The 22,513-nt window shown below is 43.5% G+C and overlaps 1 protein-coding gene across 3 annotated transcripts in view; it reads left to right on the top strand.

The window, feature by feature from the left end:
- Positions 1-22,513, top strand: part of RAPGEF4 (Rap guanine nucleotide exchange factor 4) — a 309,548-nt gene that overhangs the window by 152,748 nt on the left and 134,287 nt on the right. For all 3 annotated transcript variants that reach the window (XR_010579925.2, XM_005573493.4, XM_005573494.4), the window contains exon 5: positions 21,886-21,958. Coding sequence is in view for 2 of the 3 variants with exons in the window: in XM_005573493.4 (XP_005573550.1) it covers positions 21,886-21,958 (73 nt within the window). In the remaining variant the exon portion in view is untranslated. The remainder of the gene's footprint in view (positions 1-21,885; positions 21,959-22,513) is intronic.

Here is a 22,513-nt window from a genome sequence, read left to right on the forward strand (position 1 = left end):
CAATTTAGAAATTAACCCACTTTTGATCTGATTCTTTACATTCCCGTTGCCCTGGCATCCTCTTCCATAACAGCTTTATTTAGGAAAATTATAGTCAAAAATGGAGGCTTTTCTGTGAAATAAAAGAGCAGTGAGAAAAAGAGATCATAAAAACGTTCACTGAGAAGTCAACATTTTAAACATTTCTTTACAATCTTCCATTCTTATGCCAGATTACATGAACTGCCGAACTTCACGCACATTGGAGGAATTTAACATAGAATAAGAAAATGGAGGCTACTGAAACCATCAGGATTTATTAACCTTCCTTTTCAGGTCTTTGATTTGAAATGTCCTTATTGAGATAGGACAGAATAAAATTACCCAGTGAATGAAGCATTGTAGAATTTACAAGAAGATTTATTTTAATCGACTTTTTGTCCTTTGTTGAGGTAAGATAATTTTCAGGATACGTCATTATGGCACACTGATTTATAATGTACAGGTTAGAATATAACTGCAAGTTGTGTTTAATTCTCTTGCTCACACTTTGTATTAAGCATATTCCTTTGTATACAGAGTTTTTTTATAAACAGCTATTTAAAGCTATTTATATAATCAAAATAATATTTATAGATATTTGGAAAATGATTAATCTTAGGATTGTGACAAAGCAGAAAAGCTTACTGTGTGGGTTTGCCACCAACACCATCCAACCCCCCCCCCAAAAAAAAAAAAATCCGGTTTTGGTTAAGTTCCCTGAATGAGCGTCGTAAAAATTAGTTTCTTTTGGAATGATCATACAATTGAAAGACTGATTTAAATTAGAAGGGCACATTGGGCTTGGCAGAGGGCATTGTGAAAAAGCAAAGCATAATTTTCCTCCAAACAAAGACAAGCTTGTTGGAGAGCATGCTTTATTGCCTGGAAATTCTATATATATGCAAAGTTGTTCATCAATTCACTGTTGGGTTTTGTGTGCTTGGTTTCTCCTTTTGTTTGGAAAAATCAAATGCTGAGAAAAGTGAGCATAACTCTGCATGCTATAGGTACTGAGAAATCGACACATGCCAGTTCTCTTGGCATGCAATGTTCCTGTGCGGTGCCTAGGGAGGGATGGTCAGATTTGGGCTCCGTGTGGGTAAAATCGGCCTATGTGCTTCACCAGAACCTGCCCAGAATTTCTGGAAAATGACTTTCCTGCATCTTTTTCTGATCCCTCCCTCTGACAACCAGGAGAATACATGGGGCAAGTTAGGCCCACATCCTGAAGTCCACTCAGTGTTTTCTCTTTTTTTAACAGCTTCATTGAGGTGTAATTCACATTGCATACAATTCACCCATTTATATTGTATAATTCTGCAACTTTTTCTGTATGTGCGCAGCCACCACCACAACCAGTTTTAGACCATTTTTATTATTCCAAAAAGACACCCCACATCCCAGTTAGTACTCTCCTGAGACTCAGATCCGGGTGAATTAATTCAGTGAAATGAAGGTGATCATTCTCTAGGATGCTGGGGTTTTTTTGTTTGTTTGTTTGTTTTTATATGTCTAGAGAGACAGGGTCTTGCTCTGTCCCCCGGACCGGAGTGCAGTGATGTGATCATGGCTTACGGCAGCCTTGACCTCCCAGACTGAAGCAATCATCCTGCCTCATCCTCCCGAGTAGCTAGGACTATAGGCACATGACACCATACCTGACTAATTTTTAAAATTTTTTTGTAGAGACAGAGTCTTGCTTTGTTGCCCAGGCTATTCTCAAACTCCTGGCCTCAAAGGATCCTCTCGCCTCAGCCTCCCGCAGTGCTGGGATTACAGGCATGAGCCACCACGCCCGGACTCTAGGATGCTTTGGAATGGGAGTTTTCATCTATTTTATTTTATTTTATTTTATTTTGTTTTATTTTATTTTATAGAGCAAACATCAGCCACAGAGTTCTCATATTTGGAATTGCCTTTTTCACTTCATGTCTTAGCTTCACGGCACAACAACTATGTTTAATACTCATCACATGTACTGTACTTTATAGTTTGCAAAGCACTTTTGCACAAGCTCCAGATGAGAGGCCTGCTGGCAGTGGAACAAGGTTGGGGGTAAGAAGTTCCCTGGTGACTGGGCTGGAGGAGGAGGGACTGTAATATTTGGCAACATCACTGGGGTTGGCTGCAGGCTGCAGGCTGAGCACAGCTGTGTAGGGACTCTGGGGTGGCAACAGCAGGAGAGCCAGTGACCAAAGTGGATCCAAGTTAAAAAGAGGGATGTGGAACCAGGTGGATTTCTGTATGGAGGTTGGGGGATTTAGAAGTCAAACATCCAGATGGAAGATCCTCAAAGCAGAAGCTAAAGCTCTGAAAGGGAGGTGGAGATCGTGGTAGACATCCACACGATATGAGCTGCAGGCTAGAGGAAAGAGAGGCTGGAGTGGGGACAGAAGAGTTGAGAAGGTGGCTGCTGAATCCTGTACCCTGTGAAAAAATCCCGCCTGCTCGCAGGGCACCCCGCCTCCCACTCAGCATTGCCAGACTCTCTTCTGTTTACACTGAGTAGCTCAGGTGCTTGCTTTTTTGTCCCCCACCATTTTCCCCTAATACCTTTCCTCTGACCCACTTCACTCTGTGGACCCACTGGGACAAGCTCCTCTGGGCAGCATCCTCCCTCAGATGCAAATCCCTACACCCATGGATGAGGTGAAGAGGCATTGGGCAGGCGTCCAGCTCCTTGGGATGTGGGCTGGCCGGACCTGCTCACTTGCACCTGTAGGAGGGTATAGAGGACAAACAAGAATGCCCTGGAGAGACAGGTGCGTAGGGAGGTTCAGGAGAGATTCCCCTGGGTCCTGGGTCCAGGTTCAGAGTCCCTCACCTGATTGCCCTCCCTATGGGCCACCACACATCTGTCCTGAAAGGTGTCATTTTCAGCTTCTGACACTGTCGTGGAAGGGAGGAGAGTCCTTTTTGTCCAGATTAGCTGTGTGCCATGTGTTTAGGTGAGAAAGTGGCTGGCAATGATGTCTCTCCCAGCAGAACTTCTAAGGAAGTTTTAATGAGGCACTCCTCCGCTCCCTCAGGTTTTCTTTCCCGCAGATTATCTTTGCTTTCCCCCAATTTAAATATACCTCACTGTATTCAATATACGCTGCTTAAAAGCTGTGTGTATATCGACGTGGGCAAAATGCAGTATCATTTTTAAAACACCAAGCATTTTATTTAAATCTGCAATAAAATCAAGAATATCTGTATGTTACAGATGCTGAAAAACACATATTCATGTTTTATACTTTGGATTTTCATAAGCATGGCACACCTGTATCATATTGTTTAGATTTTGTGTTGGCTGGTAAAAAGGTTGATTGGTAGAAAGGTCGTTTTTCTTCTTCTAGTACTATATAAATAATTTATAAGAAAGCCCAATGTAGCTATTTCCTGATGGGGAAATTGGCGTTTGAAGTTGGGTTTCTAGATTGCAGCAGAAATCTGTTTTAGTGCGTGAACAAAGATTAATCCACACAGGAAAGTGTTTGCAGCAGAAATCTGTTTTAGTGTGTGATCAAAGATTAATCTGCATAGGAAAGTGAGACTCTTGGCTTGTGTTAACATTAGAGGTTGGATATATGGTGTCCTTAGGCCTCAGGGAAGTCCAGTGTGGAGAATACAAGGAAGCCAGAATGTGCTTCCCAGAAAACCTAGTTATAGAAGCTGTAAGGCTGACCCCTGAGGGCAGTGGCCAATGATCAAAATAACAGTGCCAAAGGAGGCTAGCAAATTCAGACTTGACTCATGATGGCATTGAGGCCGGGAGGGTCTGTTTTTCTGCTGAGTGGCACCTGCAGAAGAGATTTAGCAACAGTGAAAGAACAAAAAATCAGACGGCTGAGAGCATCAAGGCTCTGGGTCAGCTGTGATGGGTGGGTGGTGTTTCAGGCTAGAACTAGAGGTATGCAGGAGAAGCGACATCCTGTATGTAGGCATGGCAAGGAGAAGGCAGGCTGTGGACCGCATGGAGGGCCGAACTCCATCCCAGCAAGGGAACACAGACATGCTCATCAAGGAAAAAAGCCAAGCACGTGAGGTGGATTAGGGAACGCTGTGACTTTGTTGCCCTGAGGTACAGCCCTTCCTTCTACCCTTGGACTCCTCCCCTCATGCCAGATAACTGGACACAGGGGCACCCAGGGGCAGCTCTACACCTTCCCTGACGGTGGGGGCGGAGTTCCCTACTCTGAAAAGGTCTCACTCGAGAGGCAGAGGCAGAATGGGGGACAGCAGAGCCTGGAATTGAGTTGAGGAAGACAGGTGGACAGAATAAATGCAGTAAGAGCAATCATTTAAAGCTGCAACTCTGACTCCTTTCCATTTTTGGATAATTTTTAGGTTTCCATTGCTGTTACTGTTGTTTAGAGACAAGCTCTTGCTCTGTCACCCAGTGTGGAGTGCAGTGGCGTGATCATAGCTTACCCTAACTTCCACCTCCTGGGTTCAAGGGATGTTCCCACCTCAGCTGCCGGAGTAGCCAGGACTACAGGCATGTGCTACCATACCTGGCTAATTTTTTAAGTTTTTGTAGAGATGGGTCTTGCCATGTTGTCCAGGTGGGTCTCAAACTCCTGGCCTCAAGCAATCCCCCCACCTTAGCCTCCTGAAGTGTTGAGATTACAGGCATGAGCCACTGTGCCTGGCCAATTTTTAGTTTTGATATAATTTTAAATATATCTAGTACAGTTGCAGGAATAACACAAAGGACTTACCTAGAATTTTTCCCAAATTCTGCCAATTGTTTACATTTTGCCCCATTAGCACCAACCTCCCTTTCTCGCCCATATTTTTCTGAATGATTTGAGACATTGCACTCTTTTGCCCCTAAACACTTGAGGGCATGTTTCCTTAGAGCAAGGGCATTTTCTTATATAACCACAAAACAGTTGTCAAAATCAGCAAAGCTGGTTCCTTTTATCACTAATAATAATACTTAAACACCATCCATAATGTTTTATGATTTCTGTTCTATTATTTTTAAACTGTCAATTATTGAAGTTTTCATTTAAAATGTAATTAAGGTTCTTTTTTTCTTCCCACAGTGTTGAAAGAGAAAACACATACATTATTTTTTTTCAAATATATTACATGGGAGCTTTTGCCAAGTTTACAGAAATACAATTGAACGTGGAGTTACAACATAATGACACCAATTAGATAAAGTCATCAGAGAGATCAAAGGAATTTTCTGAATGACATGCTTTATATCTGTTTACCTTGGAATTAAGTATTTACAGTGCTATCTCATTTTTGAGAATAAAACTGAAATCATAAATGGGCCACACATGGGTTTCTTAAAACTAAATTTTCACCAATGAGTATATTTTGGCATTAATTCTGAGAGCACAGACTAGGCACTCTATTCCTCTGTACTTCCTTTTAAAATACAAAATTGATTAGTATCCCTAGATTCTGATGAATTAAATTTAGGTTTTGTTTTTATTGGCATCAAGTGATCGTCATGCTTCTCCTGTCCCTTCTCTTAAAGCAAAAAGCTTATTCATAAAGAACATCACAGAGAGATTTGACCATGTACATCCTATGATTTAAAATGGCTTCTTTCATCCTATCTCCAAATCACTAACATTACGTTTGTAGGTCTTCATGCATTAAGCTGATTTTTCTTTCAAACATTAGTTTTTTGAATGAAAATGTGCCCTTTGGCAGAATCAATCTGAGAAGCAGTGATGAAGTAGAGGAAATGAGAACTAATATTTATTGCGTGCCTGGGTTGTGAGGAGCTTTACTTGAGTTATCTCATTCAGTCCTTCCATCAACCATGAGGGGTGCCATGGTAATATTTCTGCTTTATTACTGAGGAATCAGAACCTCAGAGTGGTTGAAAAATTCAATCAGTGATTCTTTCACTCAACAACTATTCCCTGAGAGCTTCTTCCTATGTCCCAGGCAAGTGTTCTGGGGTCTGGGTATGCACTGAGAGAAAATAGATGCCATCCTGCCCTTCATTAGTCTGTGGTTAACAGAGGAGAAAAGCATTGAGCCACTCCACACTCAGATGCAGAGCATAATGACACGTTACCTGGGCATGCCAACGACAGAGACGTGATGCTGAGGGAGAGAATAACTGGGGGACTCATGTGGACTGGGGGTTGGGGAAGGCCACACTGAGGAGGTTATATGTAAGCTCAGGGAGGGAGAAAATGGCAAGGGCAAGTGGCAGAAGTACATTCCAGGCAGCAGGAGGCTTCAGGAGGAAAGCTTCGTGTGTTGAAGGATCTGAAAGAGGGCAGAGTGGCTGGAAAGGAAAGAATAGGGGAGGTGAGTCAGGGCTGAGGCTGGAGGGAAGGCAGAGGCCAGTTTGTGTAAGGGCTCACAAGTCTTGTTAACACCAGTGGAGATTTGTAGAGCTGGGATTGGAGCCCATGTCTGCCTGGATCTTCATTTTATTTTTTATTTATTTCTTTGAGACAGGGTCTCACTCTCTTGCCCAGGCTGGAGTGCAGCGGCAGGACCTCAGCTCACTGCAGCCTCAACCTCTTGGGCTCAAGTGATCCTCCCACCTCAGCCTCCTGAGTAGCTGGGACTACAGACATGCACCACCACAGTCACTTAACTTTTGTATTTTTTGTAGAGATGGGCTTGCACCATGTTGCCCAGGCTGGTCTCGATGCCTGGATCTTTAAGCTTGTATTTTCCCAACTCTCTCAGCCCTGCCCTCTCTCATGCCCCACCCCCTCAAACATGTGGCACCCTAATATTCTCTTCCACACAATTTTGCAGAATAGCTAAAGCACCACTTTCATTATTGACACCTCCTAGCCTTCATGCTGGGAGAAGTAGGGCCTACTCTGTTATTTGATGATACGAGAAAGTATAGGCCTGGGTGAGACCCGTAAGAACATACTCTGCAGAGAAAACAGAGTTGAGATTATCTAGAGTGGAGAGATGTCAGAAACCAGGATCCACTCAAATGACTCAAGGGGTGCAAAATTCCACCATAAACAGAGGCTTCCAAAACCACACAGAGCTGTATTACGGTGATTCCTGCTACATATATGCAGTAAGTATATATTGGCTTAGATTGACAAGGATGTTTTCAGATTGTTCATGGGAACTTGGAGTAGCAATAATAGAAACAATGATAATGGAGGGGAATGAAGAAAGTCATTGCAAATGTGTGGGCAGAAAAGCTGGTGGAGTTTAGAAGGAATTGAAGTAGAAAGTCTCGGCTGGGTGCAGTGGCTCAAGCCTGTAATCCCAGGACTTTGGGAGGCCGAGGTGGGTGGATCACCTGAGGTCAGGAGATTGAGATCAGCCTGACCAACATGGTGAAACCCCGTCTCTACTAAAAATACAAAAATTAGCCGGGCGTGGTGGCAGGCACCTGTAGTCCCAGCTACTCGGGAGGCTGAGGTAGGAGAATGGCGTGAACCTGGGGGGCAGAGCTTGCAGTGAGTGGACATTGCGCCACTGCACTCCAGCCCCTCGGGCACAGAGCAAGACTCTGTCTCAAAAAAAAAAAAAAAAGCTGGGCGTGGTAGCAGGCACCTGTAGTCCCAGCTACTCAGGAGGCTGAGGCAGGAGAATTGCTTGAACCCGGGAGGTGGAGGTTGCAGTGAGCTGAGATTGTGCCACTGCATTCCAGCTTGGGCGACAAGAGTGAAACTCCATCTCAAAAAAAAAAAAAAAAAAAAAGAAAGAAGAAAAAAGAAAGTCTCTGAAGATGAATGCCTGAGGCTAAGAAGTAGCATGCTGTGGGCCAGTAAGTGTAGAAAACAGACAGAAAATCACTGTTCTTCTGTAGTTTACATTTTAGTGACCAATGTGCATGGATATGGCAAAGCGAAGAGACCCTGTGGATACTGTATGCCCCTGAGGGTTACTGGGTAGGATCAGACTGAAGACAGGTGAGTTATATGTGAATGATCCTGAGAAAATTGGTCAGAAAATAAACTGAGAAATGCATAGTGCCTCTGCCCCAGTGGCTTCACATGTTGAGGGACAAAGCCAGAAGGGATGCCTCTGCCGTGGGAAGCCCAGGTGTCTCTCTGAGCCGGCAGTCTTCCTGCCCCCTAAATCTCCACTCAGTCCCCTCTACCCGCCTGCCACACTTGGAGCAGCGCACTGCAGAGCGAGAAAGCAAAAACAGGAGTATGGCAGTTTGCTCAAAAGGGTCGACAGTCATGGGCTATTATTTGCTGTGAAATGATCCTTTATTTTAGGTTTTTAAATGATCAGTGCATCCTAATTCTGTCTGACTAATATGTAGGCAATTTTTTCTAATTTCCATGTTTCCATGATTTCTATTAATGACATTATTGTTAATTTTATAAGAGCTGGGCTTCATGTGAGTTTTAATTCAGAATAATTATACCTAATATTCATCACCCTTTGAAGACTAATATGGTTGAATAAAATGTTGTCAGTCAACTTTTTCTCTGTGAACAAGGAGTCAATGGCTACGTTCTTCACTGTTCTTAGTCCCATTTATATGTTCGCTGGACTGTAGTAGATTCAGCCTTAGTGTGATGAGAGGTAAGGATTTACTCTGCAATAACATGACTAGAGCAAATTGTTTTATGACTTTCAATTAAGTAGCATTGACCTACTGCGTGTGTGTTGCTCTCAACTTGAGCTTCCGTAAGAGAAGCTTATGGTTGATTAATTACTCAAATATACTTAGTGTGCACTAACTAAAATTACACTCATGCCAGTGAGCCCCTGAAATCTTTGAACCTTTTAGTCATCTGAAAGGCACAGATGGGTTCAGTGTGCTTCAACGAGAAATCAGGGGCTTTAATATTGTTAGCAATAAATAGTTGCAGATCCCTTTCACCTCTGCTTTTAGGAATGAAGTGTCTTTAATTTTCTCTACCTGATACACCACTTCCCTCCCTCTTTCCTCCCTGTTTTCCCCATTTCCAGCCCCCTTGAGGCGCCACATCTAAGCCTGCCCTCCCCTTCAGCACCTAATACCTTCTTGTTTTCCCATCAAAACCATCCTCCAGGCAGCAGGCAGGGCGATCTTTAAAAACACCCATCAGTTCCTGTCACTTCTCTACTTAGAATGCTTCCTGCAACATGAGGACGATGGTTAAAATTCTTAGCATCAAGGCCTGCGAGGCCTTCCCTGTCCTGGCCTCTGTGTGCGGAGCGCTCACTACCCTCCTGTCTTCCCCAATTCCCCTTGCCCTTATTCTCCACCCTGCTGGCCCTCTTTGTCCCTTAACACTCGACCTGCTCCCTTTCTCCTTCCTCGCTGCCCCTATCCCCCAAGCCTCCTCAGCCTCGGATTCAATATCATTTCCCTGACTCCCAAATCTGAACTTGCCCTCCCCTCCCCACCTGACCACATTTTCAATGCACCCTATACTTTTTTTCCTTTCCAGCACTTAGCGTCATTGTGTGAATCCAGGTATTTGTACTGTCGTGTGTGGGTAGCTGTCCTCACGAGCCTGCAAGGCCTAGGAGGGGTCCACCATGCCTCCTCTGTCACCCCCCAGCAGGCATGCAGTCAATATTTGTTGACTGACTAAATGAGTGTGGATTTATTCTGCTGTTGCTGCAGGATTAATCTGACTGCCCTCTGTGACTGAGACTTGGCTACACTATTATTCTTCACAGGTAATAATTCTGCTTTCACTTTAGAGTACTTGAGGCTCCCTACACATAGGGGTCAGAATCTTGAACTGTCACAGGCCAGGAGGAGAGAGTATCTCTAACAGGGGGCTTTGTCCGCAACTTTATCTGCTTGCTTGTAGCGTCGTCCCAGTTGGGCTTTAGTCAGGGGCTCTTAAGTGATTCAGGTTTGGAAAGCATCTTCTATTAGAGCTAAAGTTGTGATTCTTGCAGTCCAGACCACCGCTCTCAGCAGGTGGGCCATGAATTTAAAATGGTCATAAATTGACAAGCAGAATTTTGCTTCCACTTAGAAATGTCTATAATAGGGCCAAAGATGTAATTAGGTATCACTGAAAGGGCTTCGAAGTTCTTCGTGCCCTATTATGCGGATGCTCTAGAAATCCAGCAACAAGGAAACAGAATAACTTGCCTTAAGAGGTCAACTCAGTCCAGCCAGTGATCTCTTGTGGGAAAGGCAGTGCATGTAGCTTTAAACAGGTAACCAGAAAGCTTCTGCTTGCAGGCTTCCATTTATAACTGCTTTGCTTTTTGCCTTCTTATCTACCATTCACGGGTTTAAGAATTCTGTAGTACTCTGGGATTTTGGAGCCAAGCGTTATGTCCATTTTCATGTCATCTAGAGGTTGTAAAAGAACTCTGGACAAGAAACAGAAAACAAGAGTCTAAACATTATGTCACTCTTCTAAGCTGTTTTACTGTCTAATCATGAGGCTTTCAGAGAAAGTACAGATGACCTGTTCTTTGTCATGACATTTTATGATCTCAGCTTTAGTATGTTGGGAGAACCTAGTGGAGCATAATGAATGGGACCTTATGATGAGACACATCCCCACATCAGTCCTGTGTTATTCTTTCCCAATCCTGGACGTTGCCTCTCCTTATTCAGTCCCTATTCTGAGCACACCCCACCCCAGGTGTTTGCAGCGATGCCTGTCAATTATCCCTGTGGCTTCCTGTTTTTAATGCTTTTCTGGTGCTGATTATCCCAGCCAAGGGGTTTCAGACATATCCCCAGGGAGCTTCTGATGCTTTTGCTATAGCCTGATGATTGCCCAGGAGGAGGGGAAAAGCAAGGGGACAGTTGTGGGAAGGGGTGTGCCCAAAGCTCAGGCAGCATCCGGTTGGGAATGTGGTAGCTGCTGGGTGCCAGCAGTCGCGTTCCACTCTGGCCTCCCTGATGGAGACTTCTCCTTGGTAGTGGGCAGCAGCTTGGAGAAGACCCAGAAAAGGCCTCACGGAGTGCCAGGAAGCCCCTGACCTCCACGGTAGGGAGTCCTGCCTGCCAGGACCCTGTCTTCTCTTGTCAGATGGCTCAGCTTGGTTCAAGCTGCCAGCCTTCCTTTCTTCTCTGTGTCTTGCTTTGTAAACTGAGGCTCAGAAAGTGACATGTCTCTGTGATGTCTCCTCCTTCAGGAGATGCCACCCAACTTTTGTATGCCAGCTCCTGGGCTACCTCTAGGCCATATGGAGACTTTGTGCACTTTATAAAAAGGGGTCCCCTGCCCCAGGCAGGAGCAGCCCCAGGCCAGGGCTCAAGGCCTGTGCAGCAGAGCTGGGTTTACCGCCCCCCCCACCCCTTCCCCAGTCTGGTGGTTGCTCTGCCAGCCTTCCAGCTAGAATTCCTCAGTGGCCTTGATGGAGACAATTAATTGGCTGTGAGATGGACCAGGTTTCAACCTTTCTAAGACTGTCATCTTTTGTTTCATTTTAGAAAATATTAATATAGTCTGTATACTAATACTGTATTAGTCAGTATTCTAATATATTTGCAACTCAATCTGGGGACAGGCATCTGGCCTCACTGACCTGAGGACTTCTCTCCCTTCCCGTCCCTTCTTACTGCCTTCCCTCTTCCTTCTATTCTGAGCCACAGGCACTTACTTTGCTCTAAAAACTGGCCAATTGTAATTGGCAGGTTAATTTTTTTAAAGGATTCTCTTAGTAACAAACAGCTCAGAGGGCAGAAAGGCTTTGCTTATGTTTGTTAGGTTGTTTCTGGGCTTTCTCTCTTGTGCTCTTCCTTTCTCCATCACTTTGGAGCTCGTTGCTTTCTCCTTGGACAATTTTACCATGTGGGTGAAAAATAGGTGGCACATTATAAAATTATTTAAGAAAGTCTATTGTTTAAATTCTTGTTTTCCCACAGCTCCATTTGGCAGACGATCAGTGTGTTGTGGGTCATTGTGTGCGTATCATCAGCCTCAGTGATGTGAAGCTGTAATGTAGAAAATGTTCTTTCTCAAAGCTGGAGACTATCTGGTTGGAAAATTTCATCAAATATACTGGGGTTCACTTAACCCTTGGTTTATTGTTACAACTACCATTATTATTATTACTATCCAGAACCATTTACTAAGTGCCTGATATGTGCAGGGAACTGTTATAGATTTTATTTCTTATCCTCACAATGGTCGTGAAAGATGGTGCTGTTATCCCAGTTTCCTTACCCAGGAGACTGAGGTAAGTAACTGACCCATGTTCACACAGGTAGCATGTGGTGGAATCGGAATTAAGACCCTAGTCTTGTGTGATTTAAATGTCTGCACACTTTCCGTAACATCAGAGGTTCTTGGCTTTTTCAATGAAGCTCCCAAATGCAGAGGAAATCAATACCTAATGCCTGGGGTCTATACCCTTTGTAGCTAGAAGTAGCCAGCAGCCAGATCAGAATTTCTTTGAAGTCTCATGCTTTAATCTTTAAAATTTATGCAAATTTAGCTTTCTACTCCATAATATAAAAGTATAAAAATAATCCTTTAAACTACTTGACATAGAATAAAATTTGAGCTCCCGGAAGAGCTCCTGTTTATTCTTCTCACATCCCTTTCTGCTCTGCTGGGTCCCACACCGGGTGTCTGCACACCTCGGTTGCGAAGGTCAGCACTGCACTGTGATGCATCACAGTTAAATTCTTAGTACCCGTTTTGTTGATAAACCTTTCCGTTAAGGTGCAAACTGTCACTTGGCCAACGCTCAACCATAGAAGTCATCTTAACAGAGGGTAGAGTCCCTAACACTTCATAGACAAATCCTAAATTGGTCTTTGTTGATTCTTCATGGAGATCATTGAGTGACATCTGTCTGGCTGGAAGTTTAGAGATGATTTAATCTTGTGGTTTGTAATCTTTTATTTTTTAGGAACCAAAGTTATTTTTCAAATGAAACTATTCTTGGAACTTTACTTTATGAAACAAAAAGTGAAGACACTCTAGTGACCACTGAGGCTGAAGGCCATGTTTGTGTGGTGTGCCCTGGGCTGAGGGTACTCCAGGGACCCCAGATTCTGCAGAATGGATCTAATTCAAAGCACTCATTTTACTGATGGGGAGACTGAAGCCAGAGAGCTTGAGGGACTTGTCTGTAATGATCCAACTGATTAGCAGTAAGGAGCCAAGCTGGCCAAGTGCTTCTAAGACCCTTGAAAGTCCTTGAGGTTTTCTTGTCATTTGAAGAACTGATTTTCTAACTGCCCTCAGAGGTCCTGGAGGGGTCCTGGAGGGTTGGGAAAGAGAGTGTGCATGAGTCTGTCTGATAGGGCCCTCCCACATGTATTAGCACCATGGCAGGGTGGCCTTAGTGTCAGGAGTGAGACTGGTGCCCTGGGCCTCAGAGACAGAACTCAATCCAGACTGGTGACCTGCTGCACAAGCTGCCCCATCTCTCAAAAGGGCCTTGTAGAAGCTTCTCTGGACATGAGCAGGATGCTCTGTAACAAAAGCCTGAGCCCTCCCAAGTGTTGCTTGAGGCATGCATTCTCAAGGTCACTGTGCAAGAGTTTTGGAGTAACACTAGAGCTCACCATTCCCTTCTCCACCTCAAAGCACTGATTCAGTGTTCTACTCTGATTATTGATTTCTCCTGATTATTGATTTATATCTGCTAACTCTCTATCATTGTAGGACTTGAGCCAAAGACATAGCTCTTTCCCAAGTGCATATGGCAATTTGAAAAACGACTGAGTGAGGTCATTGATGTTGTTAAGGTGTTAGAGTATGTTCCAGGGATCCAGGGATCCAGGGATCCAGGGAAAGGGTTTACAAGGGGAAGTGCACCAGGGCCCCAGAGAGGACATTGTCCAAGAGCTCAGCCAGGCCACCACACACCTCCGCAGCCGGAGTGTGGAGGGCATGTGGGGGCCACATAAAGACCTGCTGGGTCACCTCTGAACCACTGCTGGCCTCAGGTTTAAGCTGACCTGTGCTGACTTATATGTGCAGGCCTTATTAAGCACAGCCTTGGCAATCCCCTTAAGTTTCATTTTGATTTTCAGAGAACTTGAAGTGACTATTAAACTTCTATAAAGATACGAACTGCTCCACAAATAGCATTACTGATATAGTCATCTCTCTTTTATTTTTTTTAATTCATCAACTAAACACCAATAAAGCCTACTAGAAGACTGCCCAGTATCCAACTCCCCAAATCCCTCTACCTCAGGAGGATTTTACAGCAGAAGGGAATTACCCCACCTCTGCATGGGGTCATCTAAGAGAGAGGACTGTCTGCTCATGCCACTGTGGGATGACCCTTGCTGCCAGGTGCCAGGCGTACTCTGTGATTTGGCTGCAGGCCAGCCCCATCAGTCCGTCCCCTGGCCAGACAGACACAGTGGGTGATCCCACGGCCTCAGTGTTTGCTCAGCCAAGAGCGCTTCAGGCTTGGGATCCCAAAATTGTACCACTGGCCCTCATCTATTTCAGGCCACATAGACATAGTGCCATCTGGTTTAGCAGTTGTCACCTTGAAAACCTAGAATCCTTATGCCCCGATCCTCAAATAGTGTCTGCACACCACTTTGAGGGCCATAAACTCTATAGCTTCCCTGTTGAATGTGGCTCACTAATTTCCAAGGTGACCTTCCAGCCCTCCTTATTCATGAAGCCAGATCTTCCAATTGCGTATGTTTAACCTCTACTATTCCTTTTATCTATTGTTGTCTAACCAAACACACCAAATGTAGTGTCATGAAGCAACCACCATTCTATTACATGTGTGGATTCCCTGAGGAATCTGAAAAGGGCATAAAGGGATGGCTTGTCCCTGCCCCACACTGTCTTGGCCTCAGCTGGAAAGACTTGAATGGCTGGAGTTGATCTGAGCACCTGGAAGCTGGAATCATTTGGAGGCTTCAGAGGCTGGCCTCAGTGGGACTGTGGAGCAGAGCACTTCTGTGTGGTCTCTCCATGCAGCTTAGCTTCTCACAGCATGGCAGATGGCTTCTAAGAGGCAGCACCCCAGGAGAGAATTTCTAGACCAAGTGTTCCTGGAGACCAAGGAGAAGCTGCAAGGTTTCTTCTGACCTAGCCTGGGAAGTCACACAGCATCACATCCGCTGCATCCTATTGGTTACAACAGAATCACACAGGTCAGCCCAAGTTCGAAAGGAGGGGAACTAGATGGTCCCCACTGATGCAGGAAAGAGAGCATCACCTTTCAGGAAAGCGTGTGGGATGAGAGATCGTGTTATATTCATCTTTAGAAATGGTAGACTGCCTCAGTCCACTGTCTGGCCATGACAGTTCACAACCCCTGCCACATCCAAAATGCACTCTGTCCTTTCTTGAGACTCCCAGAGATTTTCCTGTTATGGCATCAACTCAAAGTCCAGGAGCCTGTCAGCTAAATCAGATCTAGATGTGGATGAGGCACCTTGAATGCCGTTTCTTAGGTACGGTTCCCTGACGATGCTTCTTCTCGATCTGAGACCTATGAGTGAAAGGGACAAGTTATGTGTCCCCCACACCCAGCAAACAATGGGTATAGGAGATAGGGAAACTGCAGCAGACACTCTCACTTAACAAGGGGGGAAGGTTGGAATGTGTGGCACATAAGTCACCAGTCCGTAGCAATTCTGAAGTCCAGCTGGGCAAATGGCAGGTCCTTGATTAAGGTCCAATTCACTTTCTAGGAGTTGTTTTCTGTGGCTCCTGGCTTTTCTGCCTTTTTTGTTTTTTTTGGAGACAGAGTCTCACTCTGTCACCTAGTCTGGAGTACAGTGGTGCAATCTCAGCTCACTGCAACCTCCACCTCCCAGGTTCAAGGGATTCTCCTGCCTCAGCCTCCTGAGTAGCTGGAATTATAGGTGTGCACCACCACACCCAGCTAATTTCTGTATTTTTAGTAGAGACGAAGTTTCACAATGTTGGCCAGGCAGGTCTCAAAATCCTGACCTCAAGTGATCTGCCTGCCTCGGCCTCCCAAAATGTTGGGATTACAGACATGAACCACTGTGCTCAGCCTTTTCTTTCTTTCTTTTTTTTTTTTTTTAAGAGACAGCATTTTGCTCTGTCGCTCAGGGTGGAGTGCAGTGATCACTGCTCATTGTAGCCTGGAACTCCTGGACCCATGTGATCCTCCCACCTCAGCCTCCCCAGTAGCCAGGATTACAGGTACACGCCACCAGGCCTGGCTAATATTTTAATTTGTTGTAGAGATAAGGTCTGATTATGTTGCCCAGGCTGGTCTCGAACTCCTGGCCTCAAGCAGTCCTCCCACCTCTGCCTCCCAAAGTGCTAGGATTACAGGTGTGGGCCACCACACGCAATCTGGTTCTGCCTTCTGGGTTTTTAGTTCTACCTTCTGAGTCATGTTCTTCTTTCATAAAATGTAGTCTGTGTTGTAGCTGGGTAGTTCTCAGCCTGCTTCCTGCTCATAGAACTTGAAGGGTCCAAAGGATTCTTTTTATTAGTTATTGTCTCTGTTTATTACAGTCAAGGATAGTGTAATTTGTTGAAAATCTTAATGGGTTTCTTATGTATCAATTTATCATCGATTTCATTGGACAAAACCATACCCATGTGCATCTTTGCATAAACATTTTTCTACTTTGAACCTTTTCGTGGTTACTGTGATATAGCATCCTTAAGATTCTTTAAAAAGTCTTTTGCATATCTAAAACAATCTGTGAAGCACCACCTTAAATCTTTCTGAAGTCTTAAAGCAGGGTTTTACAGTTGCACCATTGGCCTCCTTACTCTGAGGCTTTGTTTTCCTGCCAATGCCCCATGTTTGATCTTTGTCATGAGGTCCTTTCTAACTTTGAAAATCTTTTATTGAGAGACATTAGACATAGCTTTATTTTTGAACTCTACAAGTCCTAGACCCTAATTTATATTTACTCTAAATTCTGATTGCAAACTAAATGACTCCTTTGTTAGCTCATCTGTGTATGCACCTTAAAATATACAGCCAAGAGAAAGCAGCTGCCACGGGTGTTTTGCCTAGAAGCCTCTTTAGCTAGATCCATCAGTTCCTTGGGGACACTTTTCATTTTCCACATTACTACAGGCATCAGTTTTGCTCAACTTTCCACCACTGCAAAACAAGGGTGAGTGTCTTCTATCTTCCATTAATATCACCCTCACTTTTTTTTTTTTTTTTGAGACGGAGTTTCTGTCTGTTGCCCAGGATGGAGTGCAGTGGCACGATCTCGGCTCACTTCTACCTCCGCCTCCCAGGTTCAAGCAATTCTCCTCCCTCAGCCTCTCAAGTAGCTTGAATTACAGGCGCTCACCACCACGCCTGGCTCTTTTTTGTATTGTTAATAGAGATGGGGTTTCACCATGTTGGCCAGGCTGGTCTCGAACTCCTGACCTCAGGTGATCCACCTGCCTCAGCCTCCCAAAGTTCTGGGATTACAGGCATGAGCCACCGCGCCTGGCCCTCACTCTTCTTTAAACTGTCATCAAATCTCCACTGGCCCCATCAGGCTTCCTTAAAAAATTCATGCCACACATCTTAGGTTTTGTTGTACCACCACCTCACTTTCAGGTATCAAATTCTGCTTCATTTATCTATTGCTGTGTAACAAACCATGCCAAACTTAACAGCATGTGCCAACCATCACCTTATTAAGCTCACAGATTTCTATGGGTCAGGAATTTGAATAGGATGCTGTGGGGAATAACTTGTCTTTGCTCCATTATACCTGGAGCCTCGTCTTGGAATACTTGAAAGACAAAAGTGACTTGAGTGGCTGGAGGTGACTTGGCTGGCTGGGAGCTAGAATTATCTGGATGCTTCTTCAGTCATATGTTGGCTCCTGGGTTGGAATGACTCCAAGGCTGGAGTCAGCTGGGAGAGTTGACAAGAGCACTCATATGTAAGTTCTTATTTTCTCTAACTCCTTCCTTTAAACTTTTTTTTTGTTTTGATTGTTTGTATGGTTTTCTGTTTTGTTTGTTTGCTTGATGTCTTACTGGTAGAATCATTTCTTCCATTTCTTTTGAAATCTATTTGAGAGTTTAATAATACATGTAAAATAGAGAAGAACATTAACCATTCTGGAGTCCCATGGAATAAAAGTCAAAAGTTCTAAAGAATGAATAGTGAAAACTAAGTCTCTCTCCTTCTTGACACTCAGCCACTCAGATCTCTTTTCCAGAGACAATCCTTGCTACTACTTTCTTGTAGATAGTCTACACATTTACAGATCTTTATGTATATTCACACACAAACATCTTTTATTCCCACAAAGTGGTATATACACCATGCTGTAGTTTGCTTTTTAAATTTAAAAGCAGTAGATCATTCCATATCTGTATATAAGTAGCGCTGCTTCATTCTTTGTCATGGCTGCATACTATTCCAACAGCATCTGTTTATCAAGACATAACCCATCATCATCTCAGAAAGTAACCCAGTGTCCTCTACTAATGGACATTTGGATAATTTCCTGTTTTGTTGTTGTTTGGTTTACTATTACATACAAGCACATGTGTTTGCATATGTATTCAGGTGTTTCAGGAGACTCTACATCTGCCCTCTGAGGGAGGTTCCTAGCTCAGTCAAAGGAAATATGCATTTTTTGGGTAGGGGGACAGTTTCACTCAGTTGCCCAGGCTGGAGTGCAGTGGCACGATCTCGGCTCACTGCAACTTCCGCCTCCTGGGTTCAAGTGATTCTCCTACCTCAGCCTCCCAAGTAACTGGGATTACAGGCCTAAGCCACCATGCCCTGCCAGAAATATGCATTTTAAAATTTGATAGATATAGTCACTGGCCACTGAAAATGGAAGAAGAGAGGAAAAGAGAAAGAAAGAAAAGAGAAGGAAAGAGAGAGAGAGAAAGAGAAGAAAGAAAAAGGAAAGAAAGAAAAGAAAAGAAAAAGAATTACATAGATATTTCCAAATTGCCTGCCACTGAGGTTGTATAATTTTACACTCCCATAAGCAATATATGAGGTAAGCTGTTTGCTTCATTCTCACCAATAGTGTATTAGCAAACTTTTTGGAACTTTGCCAATTCTGACAGGTAAAAAATTATATTGCACTGTAGTTTTTATGTGCCATTCTGTTATGAGTGAGGTGCTGCATCTTTTCATATGGTATTTTCTCTTATGAACTGCTTTTTAAATTTGTGCTTGGAAGATGAAATGGTGCCCAAAGATCAAGCAATATGCAAATTATTTAGAAATCCCCTTTCTGATACAGGTGTTATTCTAGTTAGCTGTTTTTATCCTAATTAATATAGGGCATTCTGCAGGCTACTACTTAAGAATCAATCTCCCAACTTTAGTGAATGTTTATTAAAGAGTGCCCCATCAATTTTAAGGAATGACTTTTAATTTACAAGCATAAATATTTCCACCCTGATTTGGTAATCTTCACTCTACCAAAAGCTGTTATGCTGGAACCCATGTTGTCTTATTAAATGAATTTTTAAAAATTCAATTCAGCAATGACATGAATGAAACAATTAGAAAGTTTGACCATCAACTGGATATTATGGATATATTACGTTTTTTTAGCTGTGATAATGGTATTGTGGTCTTATTTGGGGGAAAAAGGAGTCTTTATCTTTTAGAAATTCCTGCTGAAATAATTATGAATTAAATGATATGATATCTGGCCGGGCATGGTGGCTCAAGCTTGTAATCCCAGCACTTTGGGAGGCTGAGGCGGGTGGATCGCTTTGAGCTCGGAAGTTCGACACCAGCCTAGACAACATGATGAAACCCTGTTTATCAAAAAAAAAAAAAAAAATTAGCTAGGTGTGGTGGTATGTGCCTGTGGTACAGTCCCAGCTACTCTGGAGGCTGAGGCTGGAGAATTGCTTGAACCAGGGAGGCAGAGGTTGCAGTGAGCCGAGATTGCTCAACTGCACTCCAGCCTGGGCAACAGAGTAAGACCCTGTCTCAAAAAAAAAAAAAAAAAAAAAAAAAGATATCTGAGATTTGCTTCAAAATAATTCTAGAAGGGGTAAGTGGATAAATGTGTAGATGAAATAGTATTGGTCATGAGTTAATAATTATTGAAGTTGAATGTGGAACATGTGGTATTTTATTTCTGTATCTGTTGAAATTTTCTAGAAAAATTTAGACATTCAACAGATAAGTACTAAGTTTGTATTATGTGCAAGACATAGTTCCCTGTGTTGAAGAAAACAGACATTTCACAAGTACACAGGACCTTGTTTACTTGTTCTGTGCTGTAAGCCCATCCTGAGACTTGTTCTGTGCTGTAAGCCCATCCTGAGACACTGTATACAATAGATGCTCAATATGCACAAGTCCTGGAATCCAGCACACACACTCCTGCCCACAGGGCTGCTCTAGTTTCTGTTCCCACTAGCAGCGACCCTGATGATGTGCTCCACAAGACAGCAACAGACCAGGTGCTATGGGGCTTGAAGGAAGGTGAAGTCTCATTCATTCAGGGATTAGGAAGGTGCTTCCGGGGAGCTCATGGGGACTGACGTTAAGGTGCCTGAGACAAAGAACCCCTATCACATCCAAGACAATGCTTCTAAGCAAAGTGAAATGGCCCCTTCAATTTAACAGGAAATATTTCTTTTAGGAGCCTCTTAGGGAGTTGCTAATGGTAATCAGGGGTCACAAAACCTTACAACATAACCAGTCCTCATCTGCTCTCTCTGGGCCTGTTTTATTTACAGTCCAGAATAATACAATGCCCAGAAATGTGCTGCTTAATGAATGCTCTCTCATGAAGAAGAAGAGTAGATGGTGTCATAAGAAAGAAGAGAATGAGAATTAGGAAATTATCAAAGGAAGTATCAGGAGTGCAGGGTGATATATTGGTCCTGTGGGTATGTCTGAGTGATCACTTAGCTCAGAGGCTGAGGAAATCTTGGTTTTAATGGTTGCATGCAGGTGTTGGTATAGTTGCCTCAGAATGAGAAGAAAAAAAGAATTTTTAAAAAGCTAGTTACATCTTGACTAGAAGAAGGCTCTTTTGAGAAAGCATCAATGTCACATTACAAACGCCATTCAAATCTACCAAATGGGCCAGATGGTTGCCCCAATACTGCGTGCTGCCAGCTGCCCATTGCTACAGATGAAGTCTTTTCTGCTGACGTTCATGCAACCCACAAGCACACTATGGAGTGTTGATTCTTTTGATACTCTTTAACATGTATGTGTCATCGCAATTATAAACCATAAATATACATGACACTATGCAATAAATAAAATTGCCCAGCTTCCATTCTGAAAGGGGAGGAGACTGTATTTATGACCTGAGAAGAGAGGGCGGCTAATATTCATTTTCCATTCTTTATAAATGTCACTCCTCTCTAGTTGGATGCTCTAGATGGCTTTATTCTCACCAAGCCTTATCCCTCCCAAACAGCACAGACTCCTGGGGCTAATACCTTATGCTAAGTGCCAGGTTTTAGAGCAAGCCTGGACCAAAAGTCAGGCAGATACAATTCAGGGGAATCCAAATAGTTCTAAATTAAGCTAAACTATTTTATTTGACACATACCAAAAGTTCTTTGCAGGTCACATAAACAGGCAGGTGTACGATGTAAAAGGAAGTAGGTAAATGGAAGCGCATCAGCTTCTTTCAAAAAAGACATTTTCCTCAAGATGCATTTCTTTTGGCTTTGAAAGAAGCTGATTCAGTGCCATTCACCTATTAAGTAGGCAGCACATTTATTTGTATATGCATCTATAAAGCTCAAGTGCCTTTTCCCTCTACAAAAAGCTGAGCTTGTGTTTGTGGGGCTGGGGAGGGGTACAGGGGGTGGTAAATATCCCACACAATTCAGGCAGCCACAAATATATAAATGAAGTGGCGGAGATAGAACCCCTGCCCCCAGGCACATTCAGTCTTATTCAGGAAGACCTGTTCAGAACACAACATCTTTATTTCAGACCAGAGACCCCGGAGAACACGTTTCATGGCTCTATAAATACAAGGCTCAGATGCTTCCTGACACCCAGCATTTCTGCTTTTTAGCATGTAAATAAATGAATGCTCAAAGCAAGTAAATATCTGTGTGTTGAGTTTACAATCTTGTCTTTCAGAAATATCGACAGTATATGGCAGGACTTCTGGCTCCTCCTTATGGTGTTATGGAAACGGGCTCTAACAATGACAGTAAGTGGAAAATGTGAACATTTTGTATCTAAAAATTTGTCGTGTGGTGTGTGTTTTCATGTGACAAAAAATATGTCCTACACCAGCTTGTGAGAGTAAGTCTCCAGACTCTTTTGTGGATAAACAAACCTGCCAGCTCACACTGGAGATATTTTTAAAGAAATGGTTAATATAGTATTATTCTGCGGTCTTAGCTGATAGAGAGCGGTATGCTCTGGTGCCAGCTGGAACTTCAGCATGCATAGAATACTTTCCCAAAATATCTTCATCTTATAGTGAAATCCAGTGTTGTTTCTGTGCCCTTTTAAAGAAGGGATGCACGAACTGTATTTGTCTCAGTCCCTTCTGGATACCTGAGAGCCCCACCTCTTGCTTTTTTTTTTTTACTCTATTGATGAAGAGAAGTGGGGTGAGTCATATATTTAATCTTCTAAATCATGGCCACTTCCAATCCCAAGCCTTTGTGAACTTTAGATGCCCTTACCCGCCCCCCCCCCCCCCACACACAAAGTGACTATGGAAGGTGACAGGTTAATTTGCTTAACTGTAGTAATC

The sequence above is a fragment of the Macaca fascicularis genome, chromosome 12, assembly GCF_037993035.2.
Source record: "Macaca fascicularis isolate 582-1 chromosome 12, T2T-MFA8v1.1".
NCBI lineage: Eukaryota > Metazoa > Chordata > Mammalia > Primates > Cercopithecidae > Macaca > Macaca fascicularis.